We start from the raw sequence: 21069 nt of genomic DNA on the forward strand, positions 1-21069 counted from the left end.
CACATGTCTGCTGTCTGACTGCAGCAATGCATACATAACGCAAGTGCAAAAAGAGACCAATACGAAAGACAGTTCTCAAGACAGCAGCACTGCCTTATGTACATTGTGCATTCTTATTTTGAGAGCAATTATATGGACACCCCCAGCACATTTTTGCCGTCGGCGTTGGTGCCACTGTGAGGTTATGTATAACAGAAAGCTGAGCTAGTTGGTAAGCATGTTGAAGAGACCAGGCGTGCAAACACGGACACAAAAGAGAAGTCAAGACACCACAAACGGCGTTTGTGGTGTCTTGACTTCTTTCTTTGTCCGTGTTTGCACGCCCTGTCTCTTTCACATAAAGTTATGTATACAGTCCAAATCAATAACATCACCCAACGCGTTGTATGGACTATGTGTTAGTGAAAGCTTGCAAGGCATGCTGACGACTGCAGCTCAAGTGGAGAGGAAACACTCTGGCAGTCTCTGTGCAAAAGGCGCATGGGGGAGGGGGGTCCCGTTGGGGGACTGTGTGGCTCCAGCAGGAACTTCTTACTTTGACTGTCCAGGCGTGATTGCCCATAATCTTGCGTGCCATGTTTTAACAGTGATTAACAGACAGCTCGTACCTTTAATAATAATTTCTGGTGTTTTACATACCATAAGCAAGATACGATTGGGAGGCACACCTTAGTGGAGGTTTCCGGAAGTTTTGACCATTTGGGGTCCTTTAACTTGCATTTAAACTATGTACATGGGCCTCTTAGCATTTTGCATCAATCAAAATGTGACTGCCTCAGTCACTGCTCGCCAAGTTCATTTGTGGTTGATTCACGCACGTTTTCCCATTGCATTATGCGTCATCTCCAAATGAGTAAGTAAACTTCTTTTACTTGAGCTTTGATTTTCTTAGTTTTGCACCGGAAAGGACAGAAGGTGAGTACTAAATGTTTGGGACCACAAAGGGTTAAGTTATGCCAGGTCGCATGCTAAAGGAGTGAGCTGGTAGCCGTACTTTGTGTAACATTCCAATTTGGTGCTATCGAATTCATTGCTTTACCCTTGTGCTAAACCGACTTTCTGTGCGCTTGTTAAACACAAACTCTCAAAAAAAGTCACAGTTTCGCCGCAAGGCCGAAGCAATAAATGCGATGGCAAGAAACTAATGCTGTATGAAGTGAGGCTCGCCAATGGATACTCTCAGTTTGAACAGCGCTCCTGTTGCAAAGGCGGCCGAAGCAGCGAAGGAAACTAGCGTGCTTCAAGTGTCGAGCTGTGACACTTGATAGTTCGCGCTCATCTTCTGTTTGTTCGTTTAGCGGCGTCCCTTGAGCTCAAGTGGCTTTCGTATGCTCCGTAACATGAGCGCGGACATCACTGTGAAAGCGTGAAACATCCCTCTTCCCCTCAGCACAAGAAAACCACGTGAGCAGACAGCGGAAGGGCAAGGTTCTCCCTGCGCAAGTATAAGAAGAAGCGAGCGAGCTCGCCGACGACTTTTAAATGCGCCTGTCGCACTCCTAACGCCATCTCGCTGGTAATGAAGAAACGCTTATAAGTGCAGCCGTCTCCGAGTCCGTCCAGTGGTAAAGGGTGCGTATATAACGCTCACCGTTACCTACGTGGAGGATCTGCGTTTCGTGGCGTAGTGGCTAGCGCCACTCGCTGCAGAGCAAGAGGTCCCTGGTTCGATTCCGCGCTTCGGAAGCATTCTTCTGAATTATTTTTCTTTGGGGCTTTTATATATATATATATACATATTTATACATATACGGTGCATGACGGCGGCGACGGCAAAATCCAGCCGAGACTGTCCATATAATTGCTATCGCAATATCAACTAGCTGAGAGCACAGCAAGGAGAACTTAACATTTTCTTTCTGCTGTCCCATAAAAAGCAAGATTTGTTGAAGTTACAGACCCCCCCCCCCTTTTTTTTTCTGACTTGAACCAGGTCTTTTTACCCCCACAGACTTAATAAAATGTTGGCCTACAACTGTGACAGAATGGTGTGCCTTTATTGAGTTCTAAAAGCTGTAGGACCTTGCTGCAATATAAGAATAATGCAAGTTATCTACCGACATATCTACTGTGGTCACTGCCTGTCTAAATGTGCGATTCTTGTAGTCTAATCAAAACTGAAAATTGCAATCTGACTAGAAATGTGGGATCAAACTTGCAGCCTTATTATTTATGTACAGCTAGCTTCACTAAGCCATCAAAGCGATGCTGGTAGCATACTCCTTATAGCAACGCCTTGGCATTAAACTATGGCTGGATGTTTGGACATGCCCAATTTTATTTTCTGGTATTCCCTTCCACAACAGGCACTGCCAATCGAACTCCATGTTTGTGGCCTTGGAAGGCTTGATTTTGTGCCCTGTATTGTGCCTTCAGATCAAGAATGCATAACAACAAGACATCCCAATTAGGACAGCATAGATGTACAGAAAGGAAGGAAATTTGAGTGCATATATGCACCAAAATTGGAATATTCAGGGGCGTCTGTATAGTACTTTCCACATAACAAGGAGTTGCCAGTGTTGCTACTAAACTTCTCATGTTTATATCTCATTGTGGTCTACCATACCGTTGCCCTTTACAGTAAGTTGCCAGTACCTCATACACCTGCACTGCACTGTACTTTTATGCCTTCATTAAAGAAGGCTAAAGCTGTGCTCGAGCGGTAAAGGGCTTCAGCGCACTGACAAAAAAAAAAAAATGTGGCAAAGATGATTATCTGCTAAAAAAGAACTGGCAAAATCTAGTGTAGCTGGCCTTTACGTTTACAGCAACTCTTGTGTTGCCATGCAATGAGACTTGTCTTCAACCTGTAAAGGGTTAGTATAGAAAGCTGGGCTGGCTGAGTCTATGTCCAATACGTTTACAGCACACAGATGAAAAAAGAGAACACCTTAGAAGAACCTGCAAATAACAGTACAATTGAAGACAAGCAGTTTTTCTGGACTATCGCTACTGGTGTGTTCTTGTAAGTCGTTTTGTTAACCCCAAAAAACAGAAAACATTCTGGATGTGTAGCCTTGGCAACCCTTTTGAACCAACACTAAAAACAGGCTTCGCAGATTGCAGAAAACATTATCTGCACGGCATTACAATTGGCTTCACTGTGGCCAGTGCATGTGAATAAAATGTAGATCAACAAATTGTAACAATTCCCTTTTTTTTTCTTTCAGCAATTGCTGCAACTACTAAATTACACAGTCTATTTAGAAGTTCAAGAAGCTGCTTGTTGCTCAAGTTTCTCTTTAAGCACGTATCACGCTGTTGCGAACGTTTCACCGGACGGTTGTGATGACTGTGATGGTGGGGGTGGCCTGGTTTCTGTTACAGTGGTGGTAGTTGTCTCCGCCGCACCAGGAGCTTCCTCTGGCTGCTCCTTTGGCTTTGGCTTGACAAATGTCTTCCTCATGGGTTCCTTTGGCGGTTGCCAGTCAGGGATGATCTTAGAGTGTAGACGCCACGTGCCATACAGATTTGAAATGTGCTTCTCGAAGACTACGTACTCCAAAACGTCTTTGATTATTGCTTCGCTTCCGTGCATTAGACGGCCGAAACGATCATATACTGCCAATGTCTGCAAGGAAAACCAGAACAAGATATTGTACACATTATTCAGAACATGAGTAGAGTTCCTTGAACACTGGATCATGCCAAACCAGGAGATTTGCTCAAGCTGCACTATAACATAGTTAAGAGATGGTGCCATACGTCTGTAAATACATTCACCAAAAAATATCTTCAAGCTTACAAACAGTTATGTCGGTCTTCCTACTTTTCTCCTTTCATACAAAGAAAGCGAGTACCTATACATAACATCTATTTTTGTGTGTGAGAACACAATGACTACTTATGCATAGAATGCATTGGGAATGGATTAAAATTAAAAACCAAGAAATAGAAGACAAAAGTGCTTCGAGATCCATATAGAACTGCCTCTACCTCTAAACACACACAAACGAACACATGCACACGTGAACACGCATGCACACACAGATTCAGCTGGACAGATAAAAAGAGAAAGGCATTCTTGGTGCTTTTGCATGACTATGGTGTGGCATGATTTGGAACCTTGTCATATTTGTTTTTGCCAAAATGCAATACATATAGAATGTAATTTTTGAAAAGTCTAGTAGGAAATCAGAGTTCTTTCTTCTCTTCTCTGATCACCTTAGCAGGTTCTGCTGTTCCTTGTCATGTTGCGTTATTTTCGCAATTCAACACTCCATAAAACACTGAGTGCGACTAAGGTACCTCCACATGACATAGGTTGACACCTAAAGTCCTGTGCATGGAGTTTATTGTTTTTTGTAGAGCTGTGCGAATAGCAAAATTTCGGGTGCGAAGCAAATTCGAATATTTTTTTAATATTTCTAGAATATTTTCCGAATACTTCGAAGCGAAATCGCAGAAAAAAAAGTTGGAGAGGATTCCTAAGCATATTCTTATGCGATAGCAACATGAAAGTGTTTCTTTTTGCTAGGTTGATGAAGCGCTGGTGGGGTGGTGTTTCATAGTTGTCTTATCAAGAATGAGGCAATGTAGAGGCTGAACTGTATTTATGTACATGATTTGGTGCAACCAAAGTGTTGCTGACAACACTTTACACGTGATAGGCAAAGATGCCATTTCCTCAGCCTCTCCTCCTCTTTCAACTTCTGTGGAAGCCAAACTAATGTGGTGGACAAGGGTGTGCTCCCTTCAAGTCCAGAGTTCCAAATCTGCCTCGTAGACGTCGATATATAAGAACACCTGAAATTTTGGATGATAAAAAGCTTCGGCGTCCGATTTTTCGGATTCCCTGCCCAAATTTCAAGTCCAAAACAGCATTAATAATGCCCCCAACTCTGCCACATCTTTCGTCTCCACCTTAGAACCAGCATTTTTTTTTTAGTTAATATTAGGTCTGTGCGAATATTCGAGCACTTCGAATATTCGAACGAATAATACAGTATTCGAATTCGCTTCGATTAGAATTTAAATTATTGAAAATTTCGAAGTATTCGAAATGAACGAATAGATGTATATTAGTCCGCTTATAACCCCCCCTGTAAAGGTGGTTTCACTGCAGTGCAGGGGTGCTATATTGTGAATACACCTTTCCAAAAAAAATCCGCACCGTCCGCTTGTAACTTTCTGTAAAGGTGGTTTCACTGCAGTGAAGGGGTGCTATACCGTGAATACACCTTTCCAGAGAAAATCCGCACTGCCGCGAAGCCCCACTTTAAGATTAAATGAACACATTACCCTCACACCGATTTATCATTTTTTAAGTTTAAAATCTTGTTATACCGGCTTATATGCTCCAAGTATAGTAAATTTTAAAACGTAACATATTTTACAGGTTATCATTTGCACTGTACCGAAAGCCAAATCCTGCTACTATTTAAAGTTGCTTCCACTTCCTTTGAACCAAAAAAGAATGACATTTCCACATGCCTTGCTACAATTTAAAAAAGAAACGTTGTGCAGGTTGGTTGGGTCATGACAGATATGCTCATTTTTCTTTGTAATATGTGATATATACTATTCGAATTCGATTCGAAATTATTCGACCAAAATCACTAATCGCTTCGAATTCGCTTCGAACCTAAAGCTTACTATTCACACAAGCCTAGTTAATACATTTGCGACCGTAGCGGAGCTTGAAGGGCAGCTTTGCCGCAATACAGGGGTGTGATGAGGTGAAGCATATTCAAAATCTAGGGACCACTTTCAATCGGACGTTGACTGTCTCTCAGTGTTGTAGGCGTTACTGAAAAAAAGTAACTAAATACGTTACCCGTTACACTATAAAAAAAGCAACGCGTTACCGCCCTACGTTACCTACAAAAAAATGTAACGCGTTACCGTTACCGTTACCGAAAAAAAGTAACGGACGTTACCTCTGCCGTTACTCCGCAATCATAAATTATAATCAATGTATCTTTGCTGCACGAACTCACAATAGCAATAATTTAAATCTGAAATTTGTTTCACATAAAACTTCTAACCCAAACAACGAATATACCCAAAATTCTGATCTAATGAGTATTACTTGCACAAATGTACCGGACCTCAGCAATGGTATCGGGGCTTAAAGTTGCCTTTAGAGTTACGTGTGATGGCTTCTGACTCTGACACATGGTGAAGCCGTTTTTGTCAATGTGACATTATACAGAATATGAGAGTCAATCATCAACGCTATTCGCAAAGAAAGCATCAATGAAATCTCAAGAAATTTACAATAATTCTGATGGTGTGCTTCTGCTAGCAAAATAAAGCGCGAATTTTGTAGTAATAAAGAAATGCTTAAACGGGCTAGTTACGTAAAAAAATATCTGTGCATAAACATTTTTTGTTCACTTTAACCTGTATATTTACCGCAAAAATTGCGAGCGTTTATGTGAGGGTGTTCAAGATCAGCCTCACTTGCTCATGAGTTCAATAACCAGAAACTTCGCTGCAGTTACAGATAGAAAAAGCAAAATTTATTTTTTAAAACAAAGTTGATAGGCCTTATCAACTTTGTAGCTACTATAAAACGTCGCATATTTAGACATTTTTCAAAAACAGTTTCCTTAGCTCTACAAGTTTCAAACAATGTTATTTTACTCTTTGTTGCGCATACATTTCATACACAAAATATCTTCTTTGTAACGATAATATTTCTGTTTACAACGTCGTGAACTTTCGAGAACGACAGGTAATGAAATTGGTCCCTCCGGATTGAATGTGTTTGATATTTTTCCCTCGTAAATTATGCAGTTAATAAGGAAATTAAGTTTCTTTTCGGGCTACTGGCATGGGACATGCATAAAAATATAAAATACTCAATTAAACTTAAAATATTTGTTTTCGGATCCGTGTCGATCCCTCGTGGAATCACCCGTTTGCAATAACCACGATTAGTACACTAACTGCGGTAATGTCTGCCGTGTAGCTACCTGTAACCATGGTTAGCCGTAACCGTAGTTAGCTTAACCGCGGTTAAGGCTGTTCGTGTGACAGCGGTATTAAGGTAGTGAGTAAAAAAAAAAGATTTTTTTGCGTTACAAGAAAAATTTCTACGTTTCGCGTCCCACTCGCACTCTTTTTCAGGGTTTTCTTCCAGCCGGGGGTCACGCCAATTCTCCACAATAAGGCAGACTCTCGATCGGCAGCGCACCTGTAGACCGGTTTACGTTACCGGCTGTCGCCTGGATCGGCCAGAATTCCACAGAAAACCGCTTAAGTCGACGACGTGGGAGTTGTCGAATTTGATGCGGTGGTCGTTTACCATGCTATGCTCAGCGAGTGTACTCCTTTGTCGCGCGAACTTGTGGGCATCGTTTTTATGTTGTCGCAGCCTTTCGGGGGAGTTCTTTGCTTCCCCCACGTACAAAATTTCACGACCAGCACGTGGTATGGAGTAAACCAGCCCCTGCGCTTTCTCTTCGGCCGGCCTGTCATTTGGGCACGAAAAGGCGCAGGTACCAGCAATCCACCTGCTACATCCACTTCCACGAGAAGCATGTCCGTACAGTTTCTCATGGCAAATTATGCGGCTTTCATCAAGCTTTGTGTGGCGATGGCCAAAACCTCCACACAAGGAGTCGGCGCGTCTTAAGAAATTGGTCCCAACAATTTCCACAAAAAAGAAAAGCGATTCCGCCCGCGCTTTTTTGGTCAATGCCTGGCAGGCCGACAGCACTCCGACGCTGCGACAAAAGAATTTGTCGGGGCGAGCTCTGAGAAGACTGCACCCCCAGGATGAAAAAGTAACGAGTAACGTGACACCACACGTTACCGAAAAATGTTAACGTAAGTACGTTACCCGTTACAGTTTCTAAATTGTAACGAGTACGTTACTAAGTTACCGAAAAAAGTAACGCGTTACCGGTAACGCCGTTACTTGTAACGCGTTACCGCCAACACTGCTGTCTCTTGGCTAAGTTCGACCGTAACGGAGCTTGAAAGGCAGCTTTGCCGCAATGCAGGTTTGTGATGAGGTGAAGCATATTGAAAATCTAGGGACCACTTTCAATCGGACGTTGACTCTGCTAAGTTCGACCGTAACGGAGCTTGATAGGCAGCTTTGCCGCAATACGGAGTTGTGATGAGGTGAAGCATATTGAAAATCTAGGGACTATCATTTGGACGTTGTCTCTTGGCTAAGTTCAACCGTAACGGAGCTTGAAAGGCAGCTTTGCCGCAATACGAGAGTGTGATGAGATGAAGCATATTAAAAATCTGAAGGGGTCACTTTCAATCGGACGTTTACTGTATTTGTCTTTGGGAAGTTCGAATAGTAAAATTCGAGTGCGAATTGAATCGAATAGCAAACAAACACTATTCGAAAAATATTCGAAATTTCGAATATTCGCACACCCCTAGTTTTTTGTTGCGCTTTCTTTTTTCAACGTTTCGATTAATAAGCCTCAGTTAGCGCTCATCTTGCATCCTTTTTATTGCGATAGCAATTATATGGAGAGTCTCGGCTGGAAAATGTCCGTCACCGTCATTCACCGTATATGTATAAGTATGTATATATATAGAAAGGCCACGAAGAAAAATAATTAAGAAATTCTTTCCGACGCGCGGAATCGAACGGGCGACCTCTCGATTTGCAGCCCGCCGCGTTAGATGTGAGGCCACGACAGCACCGTCTCTCAGCCCTCTCAGCCTGCTAACGGCGAGCTATTTATATACACCATGTAATTCAGCATGCTTTCTTAGTGGCCACATAAATGGCGCGACGTGCGCGCGTGTTGCGCGCTTTAAAGATCGTCGCCCCGCCCCTGCGAACGCCGTTGCTGTTCACTCTACAGGGCGTCGTCGTTTCGCTCGCTGCAGCGGCCGCGTTTGCGAAAGGAGCGCGCAGTTCAAACAGAAATAAATAACAACTGTGACAATTAGTTCGCGCTCGTCTTGTGTGTACCTGTTCGTTTGTTTCGTGCGTCTTGCTTTATGTTTGAGCAGTGCGCTTCAAGTGTCGAGCTGTGACGCATTAGTTCGCGCTCGTCCTGTGTGCGTTCTTTTCGTGCGTCCTTTGGGCTCGAGCGTTGCGCTGGCAATTTCGAGCTGCTTTCCGTTCTTCGCGTTACAATGCAATTTATTGCTATCGCAATCATTGCTTCGCCGTTGCGGCGAAACTGTGACTTTTTTTCCTTTGTGTTTCCCATTGTTTGCAGATTCAGATATACGCATCCATTCCAACATACCCAGCTTTCTAGTATATTGCTACAAGAAAAAAGATTACTAAGTGGACCACATGTGTAATTCCCAAGGTCAGTTAGCACCAAATATAATGTGCTCTTGCATCTTATTACACTGCTTCTGGTACTTTCCGCAAGCACACAAAAAGCTAGTTGATAGACAAAATACATTATGTACAACATGCGTTCGAAATTTAAATTGCATTTGGAAAACTCACGAAGAAAAAGCCACAAGGTAATCCATGGTCAGTGCCTATGGCAATGCTCCTGTCCCATAGTGCACAGCTGTTAGTGGTGGCCATTGAAGACGGCCACGCTGTTTCTGCCTGTCACTGCCACGTCTATTCACCATACGACAATGGCGCTAATCGGATTGAATTGCCTTGACTCTTGGCTTGTACTATCTTGTGGTCAGATGCAACAATAAAATCTGCTAAGCTTAACTGAAAGTAAGATTCAAATATTTTTAAGGGTTTTATAAAGGGGCCCTCAATACTTTTTCAACATGGTCAGAAAACGCTGCCGATCGATAGTCGAGAGCATGCGAGCCAAACATTATAGCTCTGCACACGGCCTGGAATTTACAATTAATTCCCGAACTCGGCTAGGAATCGCTCCCTCTTTCTACAAATGATGCCATAAACCCAAAGTCCACGATAATTGGCTGATCTTAGCATCGTGAGCTGCATAGTTACTGTGGCCGCGGGATGGCGCCACATGCCCACGCACACGCTTGCAATCACACTGAAGGTAAGCTGCACGTTTGAAGAAAAAAAAGAAAAGTGCTCAAGGTCATGATGCGTGCTGACGAAGGGACGCATCTTCTTGCCTCCATGTCATCCCTCACCATGCATATCTCTCAGCACTCTCACTGGTATGAGAGGAGAGAGAAAGCGCTTAAAGTGTGCAACAAATCTCTCTAACTCTGCTCATACTTGACGAATTCTGAAAATTTTTGCGACAGTCAATTCAGGAGGCAATAAGATCTTTCAATGAAGCCATTAGATGATTACTTGGAAAAGTGTTGCAGGGCCCCTTTGAAGGGACACTAAAGGCAAATGGCAAGTCGAAGCTGATTGTTGAAATAACGTTCCAGAAAACCAGGTAGTGCTTGTTTCGTGCCAGGGAAACGCTTATTTTGAAAGAAAATCAAGTTTTAGTAGTCAACTGTAATAGGGTAGCGAGTTGGGCGAGTTGGAACACACAGCGTTAGCGCATTTCAAATCCGCACAGTAGTCCGCACAGTGTTAGTGCATTTCAAATCTGCACAGCGTTAGTGCATTTCAATTCGTCCACCTGAAAAGGGCTCCTGACGTAGCGTTTGCCTTGCCCAACGTTGCCTGCCTTTACTACCCGGCAGCTGGCACTGCGGTTTCTGCTCTGAAGGGCACATTACAAGCCTTGCCCAAGTTGCAGTTGATCTCGTAATCCTCTGCACGAAAGTGCAGCGAGCACACACGCAGATTTCTTGGTTGTTTAGGACACTGTGGCAGAGGCACGGCACTCAGCCACTTCGGCATAGGGGTTTATTTGTGGCACCCATTGGAAAGTCACGTCGGTTTCTTTGCTGCAGCTGCTGTTGCTCAAGTGGCGCACACCATTTAAACATCCGGCAACATAACAGGGACGCGGCATTTTGTCGAATTTTCCATTACAGCGACTCTCACGAGCGTTCAAAGCACACGCAACAGTACGCGATAACGAAACTACCACTGAGACGCGACCGCGTAAGCGGAACTTTTAGACTAGCTGCGCTGTTCTCCTTGGTAACGCCAAGTTCTTTTTTCCATGAATGAAACAGAAATGCACACGCAGCATTTTATTATGTCTTGTAATGCACAGGGTTTCATCTTTTTATTAAAAGTTTGAGTATTAGTGATCAATTGTAATCGGGACTCTTGACGTCATTGGGCTCATTCTAAAATGTCCCACTGGTGGCGCATATTGTGTCCCACTTAATTTCTTGCTTAGTAAAGCACTGCTGTTATAATACTGACGTTTTAGGCACTCAGACATTCACCTTTCACTCTGATATAAATTGTTATTTGCCTTTAGTGTCTCTTTAAAGGGGTCATGAAGCTCCCCTTGGGCTGATTGAAAAAACACATCCTGCGGAAAGCTGACACGGCTATGAACTGCTCTGCCAAACATTACAGTCGTGCGCGCCGCGTAATGGCCACAAGCGGAGCGCGAAGTTGCCGTTTCCCCAGGCACCCTCTTTTCAAACAGAGGCCGGTTCTCACTCTCGTCGGTGGGCGGGGCGTCTGTCCGCTGTACGTCGCAAGAGACATAGCATGCTGATTGGCCGATAGCCGACGTAAATCGAGAGCGGCGTTCGGATCAGATGCGCTTCTTGCCGCGGGGTGCCGCCACTTGCCGGCGCCGCACTCCTCAGTACACGGTAGCCGCACTCGCGCAAGCGAATCACAGCGGGAGAGCGATCGCGTTTCATGACGCGCGCTGGCGTAACTTCTTTCCCCCATGCCATCCCTCCCTGTCTAGCTTCCAGTGCGCTCGTCGGCACGAGAAAAGAGAGAAAGCGCTGGGAGCGTGCGCCAAACCCCCGTAAATCCGCTGATTCTTGACGGATTCGAGAAATTTTTGCGGCAATCGATTCGGGAGGCAGTACACTCCGATACTGAGGCCATTAGATCATTACTTGGAAAAGTGGTTCATGACCCCTTTAAGGACTAACAAAGGCAGTTTTTTGTTAAGGTTTTGAAGGACTTCTCAAAGTTCCAAGGACTGCACGAGCACTGAACTTTCCCTAGATTTTTGTCCTCAAGAACAATCTTTATTCGACCATGGTGGATCGCTCAAGAATGAAAGATACATTCGGGAATCCCTTCATGTTGGGTCCCACTGCACAATGCTCACCTGCTGGCTGTGGAATCGCATGGTTATTTGGCCAAACAAGTTCTCCTTGCTGATCATGTCGGTGCACCGCACGTGAACTGCCCGCGGGGGCTCCAGGCTGCGCACAAACTGCCACCGCAGTGTCTTGCGCTCTATGTTCTCCATCATAATCTGCATACAATATGGCAATAAATAAAGAAAAAAAGGGCCAAACAGCTGCTTGTACAAGCTTTCCATGACTCTTCTGCTCATTATTCAAACATAAAATTTTGCACAGATGCTTGTTTGTGTGTGTGTGTGTGTGTGTGTGTGTGTGTGTGTGTGTGTGTGTGTGCGCGCGTGTGTGTACACACACACACACACACATATCTGAAGCTGAACTTTTAATGTGGTATAAAATTTTGTTGCAGCAAACCATTAAGACCATGGCCAAAGTAGCACCAAAGTTCTGAACTATAATCTACTAAAGGCTGCCACATTGCTGCTGCACATTGTGAACTGCTGTGAACTACTGAAGGCTGCCACAACAGTACTGCCAAATCTATCCACATCAGTATAAGCGAGATACACAAGAGGCTACCTACATCTGTTAAAGTTAAGCACACCCCTTGAGCTGCTGGTGCTTTGCTGTGGCTTCCACATGTAATTACGGGTACATGGGTATATAATGTATTCCAAGCTACACACACGCCATTTGATCCATCCAACAAGCCCATCATGGCCGAACTAGGAGGCCTTGCGTATGCCAACTAGTATAATACACATCTGTGACTATACTGAAGTGATGTGCAAAAAGGGTTGCTATGAATGTCTACGTTGCGTCCCTGCAGAAACAAAATAATATTTATCAATAGGTTGTCTCATTTTGTCTTTTGTCATCCCGCACTGGTGAAGGTTTTCTGTATTAGTGCATCCTGGCTCCACCAAATTCCAACACTTGGCTTGGTTGGGTTTGTGGTCTATATTCTTTTTACAAATGCTAATAAAATAATTTAGCAACTTTAGATTACAATGTGCTATTGCTGTGGCATTTAATGGGCAGCAAGCAACAAAAGACGTTTCGAACAGTTTGAGAAAACTCACCGGGTAACAGTGCTCGGTCACAAGGTCCTGAAGCTTTTCCTCATCTCGGCTGTAATAAAAACAATGGCAGAACAAGAAGCGAAGAAGTTGGCATACACAAAGACAGGAAATTTTGGCGTTAACAATTCAGCAGGGACGGCACAAGTTGTTCGAAGAAGGCACATGAGCATGAAGAACACTATCAAAGATTCCTTTACGCGGTCTATACAGTTTAAATGGGTGCAATGCTGCACGTATCTTGCATTTCGTCGCATCTTGCTGTGGTAGCAGTTGGACACTTGAGAGTGAGGTTTGCCGTGATCTTCCCATAATCTTGTTTGCGCTCTAGTACCTTCCTAATACATCTATGTCAGGGGTCTCAAACCCACCTCAGCTAGAGGGCCACAGTCACGAAATTGAGCCCCTATAGGGCTGGGACAGTGAAGAAAGCTGAAGAAAAAGTATTCTCTCCCACAACTAGGAATGCGGTCACCGTGGCTAGGACTGAATCTGCGACGTCGTGCTCGGAATTCACCACATTTTCTGTTCTAATCATCGCTTAGGGATCCTTGCGTCGTGCAAGTCACAAATGTGTATTACATCACCGATAATATTCAGCTTCAGACAGCATGCTTAGTTACTCTTACATCATTGTGTTGTGGCTGTGCTATGCTCAGCGTAAAGACTCGTTTGAGAAATACGCCAATAACGACAGTAAATGAAACGAGCACCTGTACAAGCATACTTAGCAAGTGCCTTGTGGGCTTCTATGTAGATATCCTGGGCCACATCAGCAAACTCGACGAGGTCAAATTCATCCTCATAGGCGCGGATCTTCCGCAGGTTCATGTAGGACTTCCCACGCATCTCAAGACGCCGCATGCGCTGCACGGCTCCCGCCTTGGTCAGGAGGCTCACTTTCCCATCACCCTCAGGAGGAAGGTATGGTTCAAAGACGCCACCTACAAGATGCAGGAACCAACATATTAATGGCATTTTATTCCTTGGAATGCCACACTAGGAAACACTCACTGTTAAAGATGTGTATCTGACAATTTATAAATGGACTACAGTGCAGAATCCACAAACATGCACTAATTACTTTAAGTGGACAACAAAGGCACTTGTTGAATCAAGAATTGATAGGCTATAACTAGGGCTCAATGTTTTCAGAGTTTATTTTTCTGGAAATTCAGAGGGTGCTTTTCAGTTTATTTTGTTAGCAGAAATATGGTGTTTATCATAGTTTATTTTTCGTAAATCCCGAATTGTCTGAAATTCGGAGTTCAATTTTGCATTATTCTCAATACTCCAATATCTTAAATGAAACAATATCTGAACACGAAAACATCAGACCAGCCAACACACAACACATATACACAAACGCAATGTACAAACACAAATACTTGAATATACAAAACAGCTACACTTGTTCATATTATAATCATAAAGCTTGTTGTAATAAACGCAAGCATACTTTATGAGGTCCATATATTAGACGTCTAATGGCGCACACCAGTGCTGCCAGAGGACTGTATATCAAGATGTCTCGTGCTCCCAGTACCCTACATACGTTGACGTGTTGACGTCTTTCACTTCGTGTGCGTGTGCGCCCTTTGTTAAATGTGCGATGGGTGCAGTCTACAAGATACTGTTGATGTGAGGTAAAGTTGATATCGGCCAAACCGGCCGATGTATCAACGACTGCTAAGAATATGCCCTTTCGATAAAGAATGGAACAGGGTCATATATTGACCATTAAAATTGGGGTTTATCGGAAAAATCCGAATTGTCAAAAAGTTTACCGGCCAGTGTTTATCCAATTTTTTTTTTGTTATTTATCCGAAAACACCGAGCTCCTAGTTATAACACCGCCATGTTCAAAGTGTCACTTTGATTGACTTCAAGGGAGTTACAGAGCACCACCTCACACGTTCTTGCTGCCATCACTGGCAAAGAATGCAGACATGGGTGGTTTGTGTACATACATTAACATAGAAAAACATTCTTAAGATCTTTAGTATAGCAGAGGAAATGAACATATTTTGATACAATCTGCACATAACATAAGCAGCACTACTTATTTCTGCTGCTGATGCATGCATGCATATTGTGTAAATTGTAACAAATCTAAACGAGAGAGCTGTCACTCCAGTGATGCCGCAAGATAATGCATGTGTACTAGCACTTTTGCTTGACGTAGTGAACCTTTAGAAGTTAAATAATGCAGTCTTAAGTGCCAAAACTAGGATATGATAATGAGTCATGCCGTAGTGGGATACTTCATATGAGTTTTGATCACCTGGTGTTTTTTAGTGCGCACCTTCATTAGCAATAAGCGTCAGCTGAACTCCGCTTCTCAAGCTGATACTGCTGTCACTAAGCCACCTGAATAAAACTAACGACAGTGACTTTATTTTATCTTTCCGCCAAAGTGCTCCAGCAAGCACAGCTGATGAGGTCTATGCATCCCTATTGGTGGTGCTGAGTCACGTGATGACGCTTGAGCCATCTTGACAAAAACAAGCGCATGAACGTCTACGTGCAGCAGACCTTATGTTTTCTTGACGCTTTCTTTCTCTTTAGTTGTGTTGGGGCTATGACACTTGTTCGCAGCCACTGTACTGTGCTGCGTACTCAATGCGTGTGGTGTCTTTCGCGCGAATTCTGATGCCGCTATAGTGTTGTTATCGAAGTTTGTCTTGCATGGTGCTTCGTTGCAAAGTCTCAAGAATGCAAGAATGGGGTTGCTTGGCGTCTTGCAGCTTTCACACATCAGCGATTTGAAAGATCTCGTGGAACTAAGCTTCACTTACATACGATGAAATTGACTTATATGCATATGAGATTCTAATAACAGTCACACCACCGGTGCCGATGCTAGATGCGACAGAACAAGCATTTACGTAGCGGAAGATATTTTGGCGTACTGTATCTTCGTTTTTCCTGCTAAATTATTCAAGAAGTTCTTTTAATGATAATTTGATTGTTAGCACAAGTGCTTTCTTTACTGTCCTCCGTTTGCATCCCATACAATATCTAAGCCTCTGTATGGTTTTTGCCCGTCTGTTTACTGTAATATGTCATTTGTAACCTGCTGCTAAAATATATTCTCTGCTTTATTCTTATTTTTTTAACTGTCTACGTCATTGCTACTATTTACATATCTACATTCCATGCGAGTTTACTGTTATGTCAAGGCAATGTTGAGGTCAAACGCAAAATAACCTGAATGTGCCTAGAGTACACAGTAACAAAATTTCTGCTTACTGTTTAGTAAAGTAGTGATACTGAGTTTGCATTATAATAATGGAAATTATACGAAAAGATCTTACAGATGTTAGGAAGGTGATTTGAGAAACATAATACCAAGTACTCTGTTTTTCTCATGAGCGTCCCCACGAGCCGTTTTATGCTATTTTCCATAGGCACCGAGTTTTCTATTGTCTGGCCTTAACACCTAAGTTGACTATACATTATGTTGTATCGTCATAGCTTTTAAGGGTGTTGCCTGTATTATGTTCATACAGAGTGTTTCACGTAACAGGAACCAAATATTTACCAAGAAGTGGTTAATCTCAACTGGATAAAACCAACAAGATGGTTTGCCGCCATACGGCTCTTGTTGAGTATTTTAACATTGCACTTCAGTTGGTAATTAACTAAGGTGAATTATGCAATATTTCTGATATTCACTTTAGAGCCAAGTGCGTTTCATTACGTTGTAGAGGGCATTCCAAAAAGATCTATCCAATTTCTTGTGGAAATGTACATACTGTGTAGTGATTTTTTCCTGCGTTTAGAAAAACCCGAGAAATATGGCCACGTTACTGCCCTTGTTCACTACCGTATTGCAGTGCTCTCAAACGTGTTTCGTGTGAAACAACCAGTGTATGGACCATGAAACAAACGGCCGGTGCTCTAGGCATCAGCTCCAAAGGGCGTCAACATTTCCGACTGCCGCGCACGGCAAGCAAACGCCATCATCCCTGAGAAGTGATAGGCTGACGGTACGTGCGCCAGTTGATTCAGTCGAAGCATGTTTGAGAGCGCTACACTACGGTAGCGCATAAGCGCAGTCACGTGGTTTTATTTCATATTTCGTGGGGTTTCTTTAAAAGCCGAAAAATATTCACGCAACATGTATGTTGCCAAAAAACGATTGGATCTGTAGTTTATAAATGCGCTCTATGACGTGACAAAGCGCACTTGGCCCTACAGTGAATATTAAAAATGTTGTATAATTGACCTTAGTTAATTAACCAATTAAGCACAAGAAAATAGAAGATAACGAGCACCACATGATGGTAAACCATAGGCCGTTGGTTTCATCCAGTCGTGGTTAACCGCTTGTTTTTAAAATATGTGGTTCTGCTTACGTGAAACACCTCATACACTCGCTGTGATTTTTTAACACAGTAGCGCCTTGCTATTTCACTTATCTATATTCATTTTCTTTTTTAAATCACCGTAAAGTTATTTTACTGTTACAAGTCAGCGGGTAAGCAGAGCTAGAAGTGAGAGTAGTGTGAATAGCAGCGATATCCTGCGATGCTTTGTGCCACCCCAACACATCTGAGACATTTCTGGCCAGCACAAGCTCTCTAAGAGAAGAAATGGTAAAAGATTACACACTAGTGAATTTGTTGCTAAGGAACGCTTTTTACGCCAGCAGATAAGTAGAACGTGAAAGATAATTGCAGTTTTGTGTCCTCAGTGAATTATGAGCGCTGACTATGACTCATCATCTTCACACGATTAGTCACAAAAGATATTGCTACCAGCGTTGTTGCTGCTCTCTACCTGTCGGGTGATACTACAGCATTACGAAAACGCTTACGGACAAGGTAAAACTGTACAGTAGTATTTGCACCATTGCGCGGAGGCTTCTTATTGACGTTCTTGTAAGCAGATGGCAACCAGCTAGATGGTCGGCACATAGAGCAGTGACATCCATCAATTAGAAAAGCGTCAAGGAAAAACCACTTACAGCGCAGCGTATAAAAAGCTGTCATGTTAAGCAGCCAAGCAAATCCCGATAAGCTGTTTCAGAATGAAACTAATACGCTTTTAGCAAGAAAGAGAACTTTTGGGATACAAACAGATATTTCATTAAAATTAAATGCAGTTGGCAGCAGTTAAGAAATTTTCTAATTCTTAAAGGGACTGACAACTGCCCAGAACATGAAATGAGATGACTCCACTGATGGAAAGATTGTCCGTCGCATTGACTCAAACTAACCCTGTTTTTGTGAGAGATGGATTTATATTTTTATTTCTTAATTGAAAGTCGCAAAAAATAAACTGTGGCGCCTCTGGCAGCAAAAACATGAACGAACCGATGAACCCGTCCATGTGACCATTGATTGCTGTACGCGGTCGACGATTTTTTTGTTAGTATTGAAATATTGTTCGTTTCTTTATATTAAAAAGTATTACTCCATAAAAATGTACATATAGGCCTGCGTTAGTAGCATGCATTAAAGTGGTGCTGCCTTCGCCTGACGTAATGATCCCATGCTCATCAGCGCGTCTTGAGCAACTTTTCAGCACGTTCATACAACAGTGCACACAGTTTCCAGGTCGCTAAGATTTTGGAGCGACATAGTTTTGCTACCTACACTTGGTCTCAGAAATGATGCGTGCTGCTACTCGGCGCGGCCTCAAATACGTGTAGTGATGTTTTCGATGACTTGGCTTGGCTCGTGTGTCGAGAGAGTAATGACACGAGGACAAGCCACCCATGACACAGGCGCAGGCAACCTTGGACGCATGCACACACAACGCAGTACAGATACAGGGAAGGTGTATAATGGCACATCATCTCATTGTAACAGCTTGTTATTTTCAAAAATAGTTGAAAAGCTATAAATAAAGGTGGTTAAGCATAGTTACAGGAACTCCTGCAAAAGCAGAACAACGATAGTTTTCACAAATCATGAGAAGGGCTGGCGCCATCGCTATCAATTCCCAGCGTTGCTGGAGGAAAGGTGCGTCCATGTTTAGAGCCTTTCAGATCGAAAAATACTGCTTGTAAAATAACTACGTGCTTTTGGGATTAACTACTGCAGCTACAAAAACTGCGAATGGTGAACTTTCTGTCGCGCCGTAAAAAAATGGGTAGAGAAAAATCAGTTGTCGGTCCCTTTAATAGTTCAGAAATTTTTTACATAGGCCTTTGCTACTTCATACTATAGATCTATAATAGCAAATGTATCGAAGTATCTTAAGGTACAACTGGGAAGTATCGTACAGATGGCTTGCACTGACGTCACTGAAACAGCCACGTTGGAGCACCAACATGGCGGGATGCGAACTTTGTGATGTCACGTTAGCGTTATCAGTACATCGCATGCTGGTTCTTTCACTATTCATGCACAGAGGCCCAATAACGTTCCAGCGATGTCGTTATCACTCTGAAGCAGGTTAGTCGCTGCGTGATTATACTGCCTCGACGTCATCTAAGCCGCCATGTTGGCGCCATGTTTTGCGTTCGTGACGTCACGTGCAAGCTATCAATTGGATACAATCATTTTGTAAGTATCTTGTATCTGTATCTGAAATGCTTCTTGCCCGAGTATTTTGTATCCTATTGCGATACAATTTCAATGTATCTTTGCTGAGCCGGGAATTGAACCCGCTTACTTGTGTTTACCAGTGCAACACCAAGCTGCTAAGCCACCACGGCGGGTAAGGCTAGATGTTCATGACTGGCATTGGTGACTTATGTGGCTCTGGGTTTTATTGTGCATGCATTTAACAGCGGTTCTGTTTAAAACCCTGGGGATCCGTTGTCCGCACCTTCTATAGCTGCGACAGCGAAGCCTGACGAGTGGGGGAGCAAGTGGGTGAAAGGGAACCTAGTGCAGAGAGTTGAGCCTGGTAGAGGAAGGGTAGCGACGTTGAGAATGGTAGAGAGGAGGAGAGCAAAAAGCGAAGCTATGGCGAGAACGAAGCAGGTGGTGTAGAAAGGAGGACCGGCTGATCACCATACTGGAAAAGCCGAGGGTCTCGCATTCTTTCCGGTATGTTCGCCTCGCATTCGTTATGGAATGCTTGAAAATGGCCAAGCTAAAACAGATGCCACCAGCTCCACCGTCTAATCAGCCTTCGCGTCGTTAAGTCAGTTGAAGATGCGCATAATTTTTTATAACCATCGCCATTTCTCGCAGGCTTATGCAGTCGGCAATCCATGGCTCGTCTCGTGATGCAAATAATTGTAATCGCATTTGCCACAGACTCGTACAGTTCTCACCCGAGCAGCTGATGACCATGGGTCCGCTCATTCCAGGGCCGGTCGGGGGCCACACCTTGCTCCTTTAGTTTGGCACGCATTTCCTCTGGTGTCATCTGGTCCCTGTGGCGCATCTCCTCGAATTCGGGCAGCTTGATCTTGATAACCTTGCGCCGTCGCAAGGCCTTCCATTTTGGAAGCCAGTGCTTGTTGCTTTTCGCCCAACGCACCTGCTGCACCGACGGTCGGAACAGCCCCTGCGTCAACTGAGAAAGATGAAAGTTGACGCACTAGTTCGGAACACGCAGACAAGCTTCCAGTAAAGTTTTTCTCTAAAAGAGCGACAGCTCCACTTACATCCTGTGGAGTTGTGCGCTCACGCGCCAAGTCAACGAGCGAAACGAAAGCACAGTAAGCACTAAGCAAAACAAGTTGCATATACACGCAATCTATGGTTCTTATGATCAGATCCTTTCAAATACACATTACCGATCAGCACGACTAAATATCGACTTAGAGGAGTTACGTGCCTTCGAGCGATCAACGGAAGGCTCTTAGAGACAACCATCACACAGATCTCGAAAAGGGTAGGCTGTCGCGAATACACAGCATATATCGTTGCGAAGCTAAGATACCCGGCATAAAACAGCACGAAACCTGCTTACTGAGCGTCCGGCACCGCTGATCGCGAGCCGAAGCATGAGGTTACTGCAGTGTGCAGCCATGTTGACTGTTTCGGGTTTC

The 21069-nt window shown here is 43.6% G+C and overlaps 1 protein-coding gene across 1 annotated transcript; it reads right to left on the reverse strand.

Annotated features, from left to right (window-relative positions):
• Positions 1-3191: 3191 nt before the first annotated feature.
• On the reverse strand, positions 3192-21069 carry LOC119393366 (probable 39S ribosomal protein L45, mitochondrial). Its single transcript, XM_037660341.2, is given in 7 exon segments — positions 3192-3574; positions 12051-12200; positions 13113-13161; positions 13837-14053; positions 20347-20368; positions 20370-20591; positions 20991-21069. Coding segments are annotated over 7 exon segments (1038 nt in total). The 5' UTR covers positions 21051-21069; the 3' UTR covers positions 3192-3256.

Source organism: Rhipicephalus sanguineus, chromosome 5 (genome assembly GCF_013339695.2).
Source record: "Rhipicephalus sanguineus isolate Rsan-2018 chromosome 5, BIME_Rsan_1.4, whole genome shotgun sequence".
Taxonomy (NCBI): domain Eukaryota; kingdom Metazoa; phylum Arthropoda; class Arachnida; order Ixodida; family Ixodidae; genus Rhipicephalus; species Rhipicephalus sanguineus.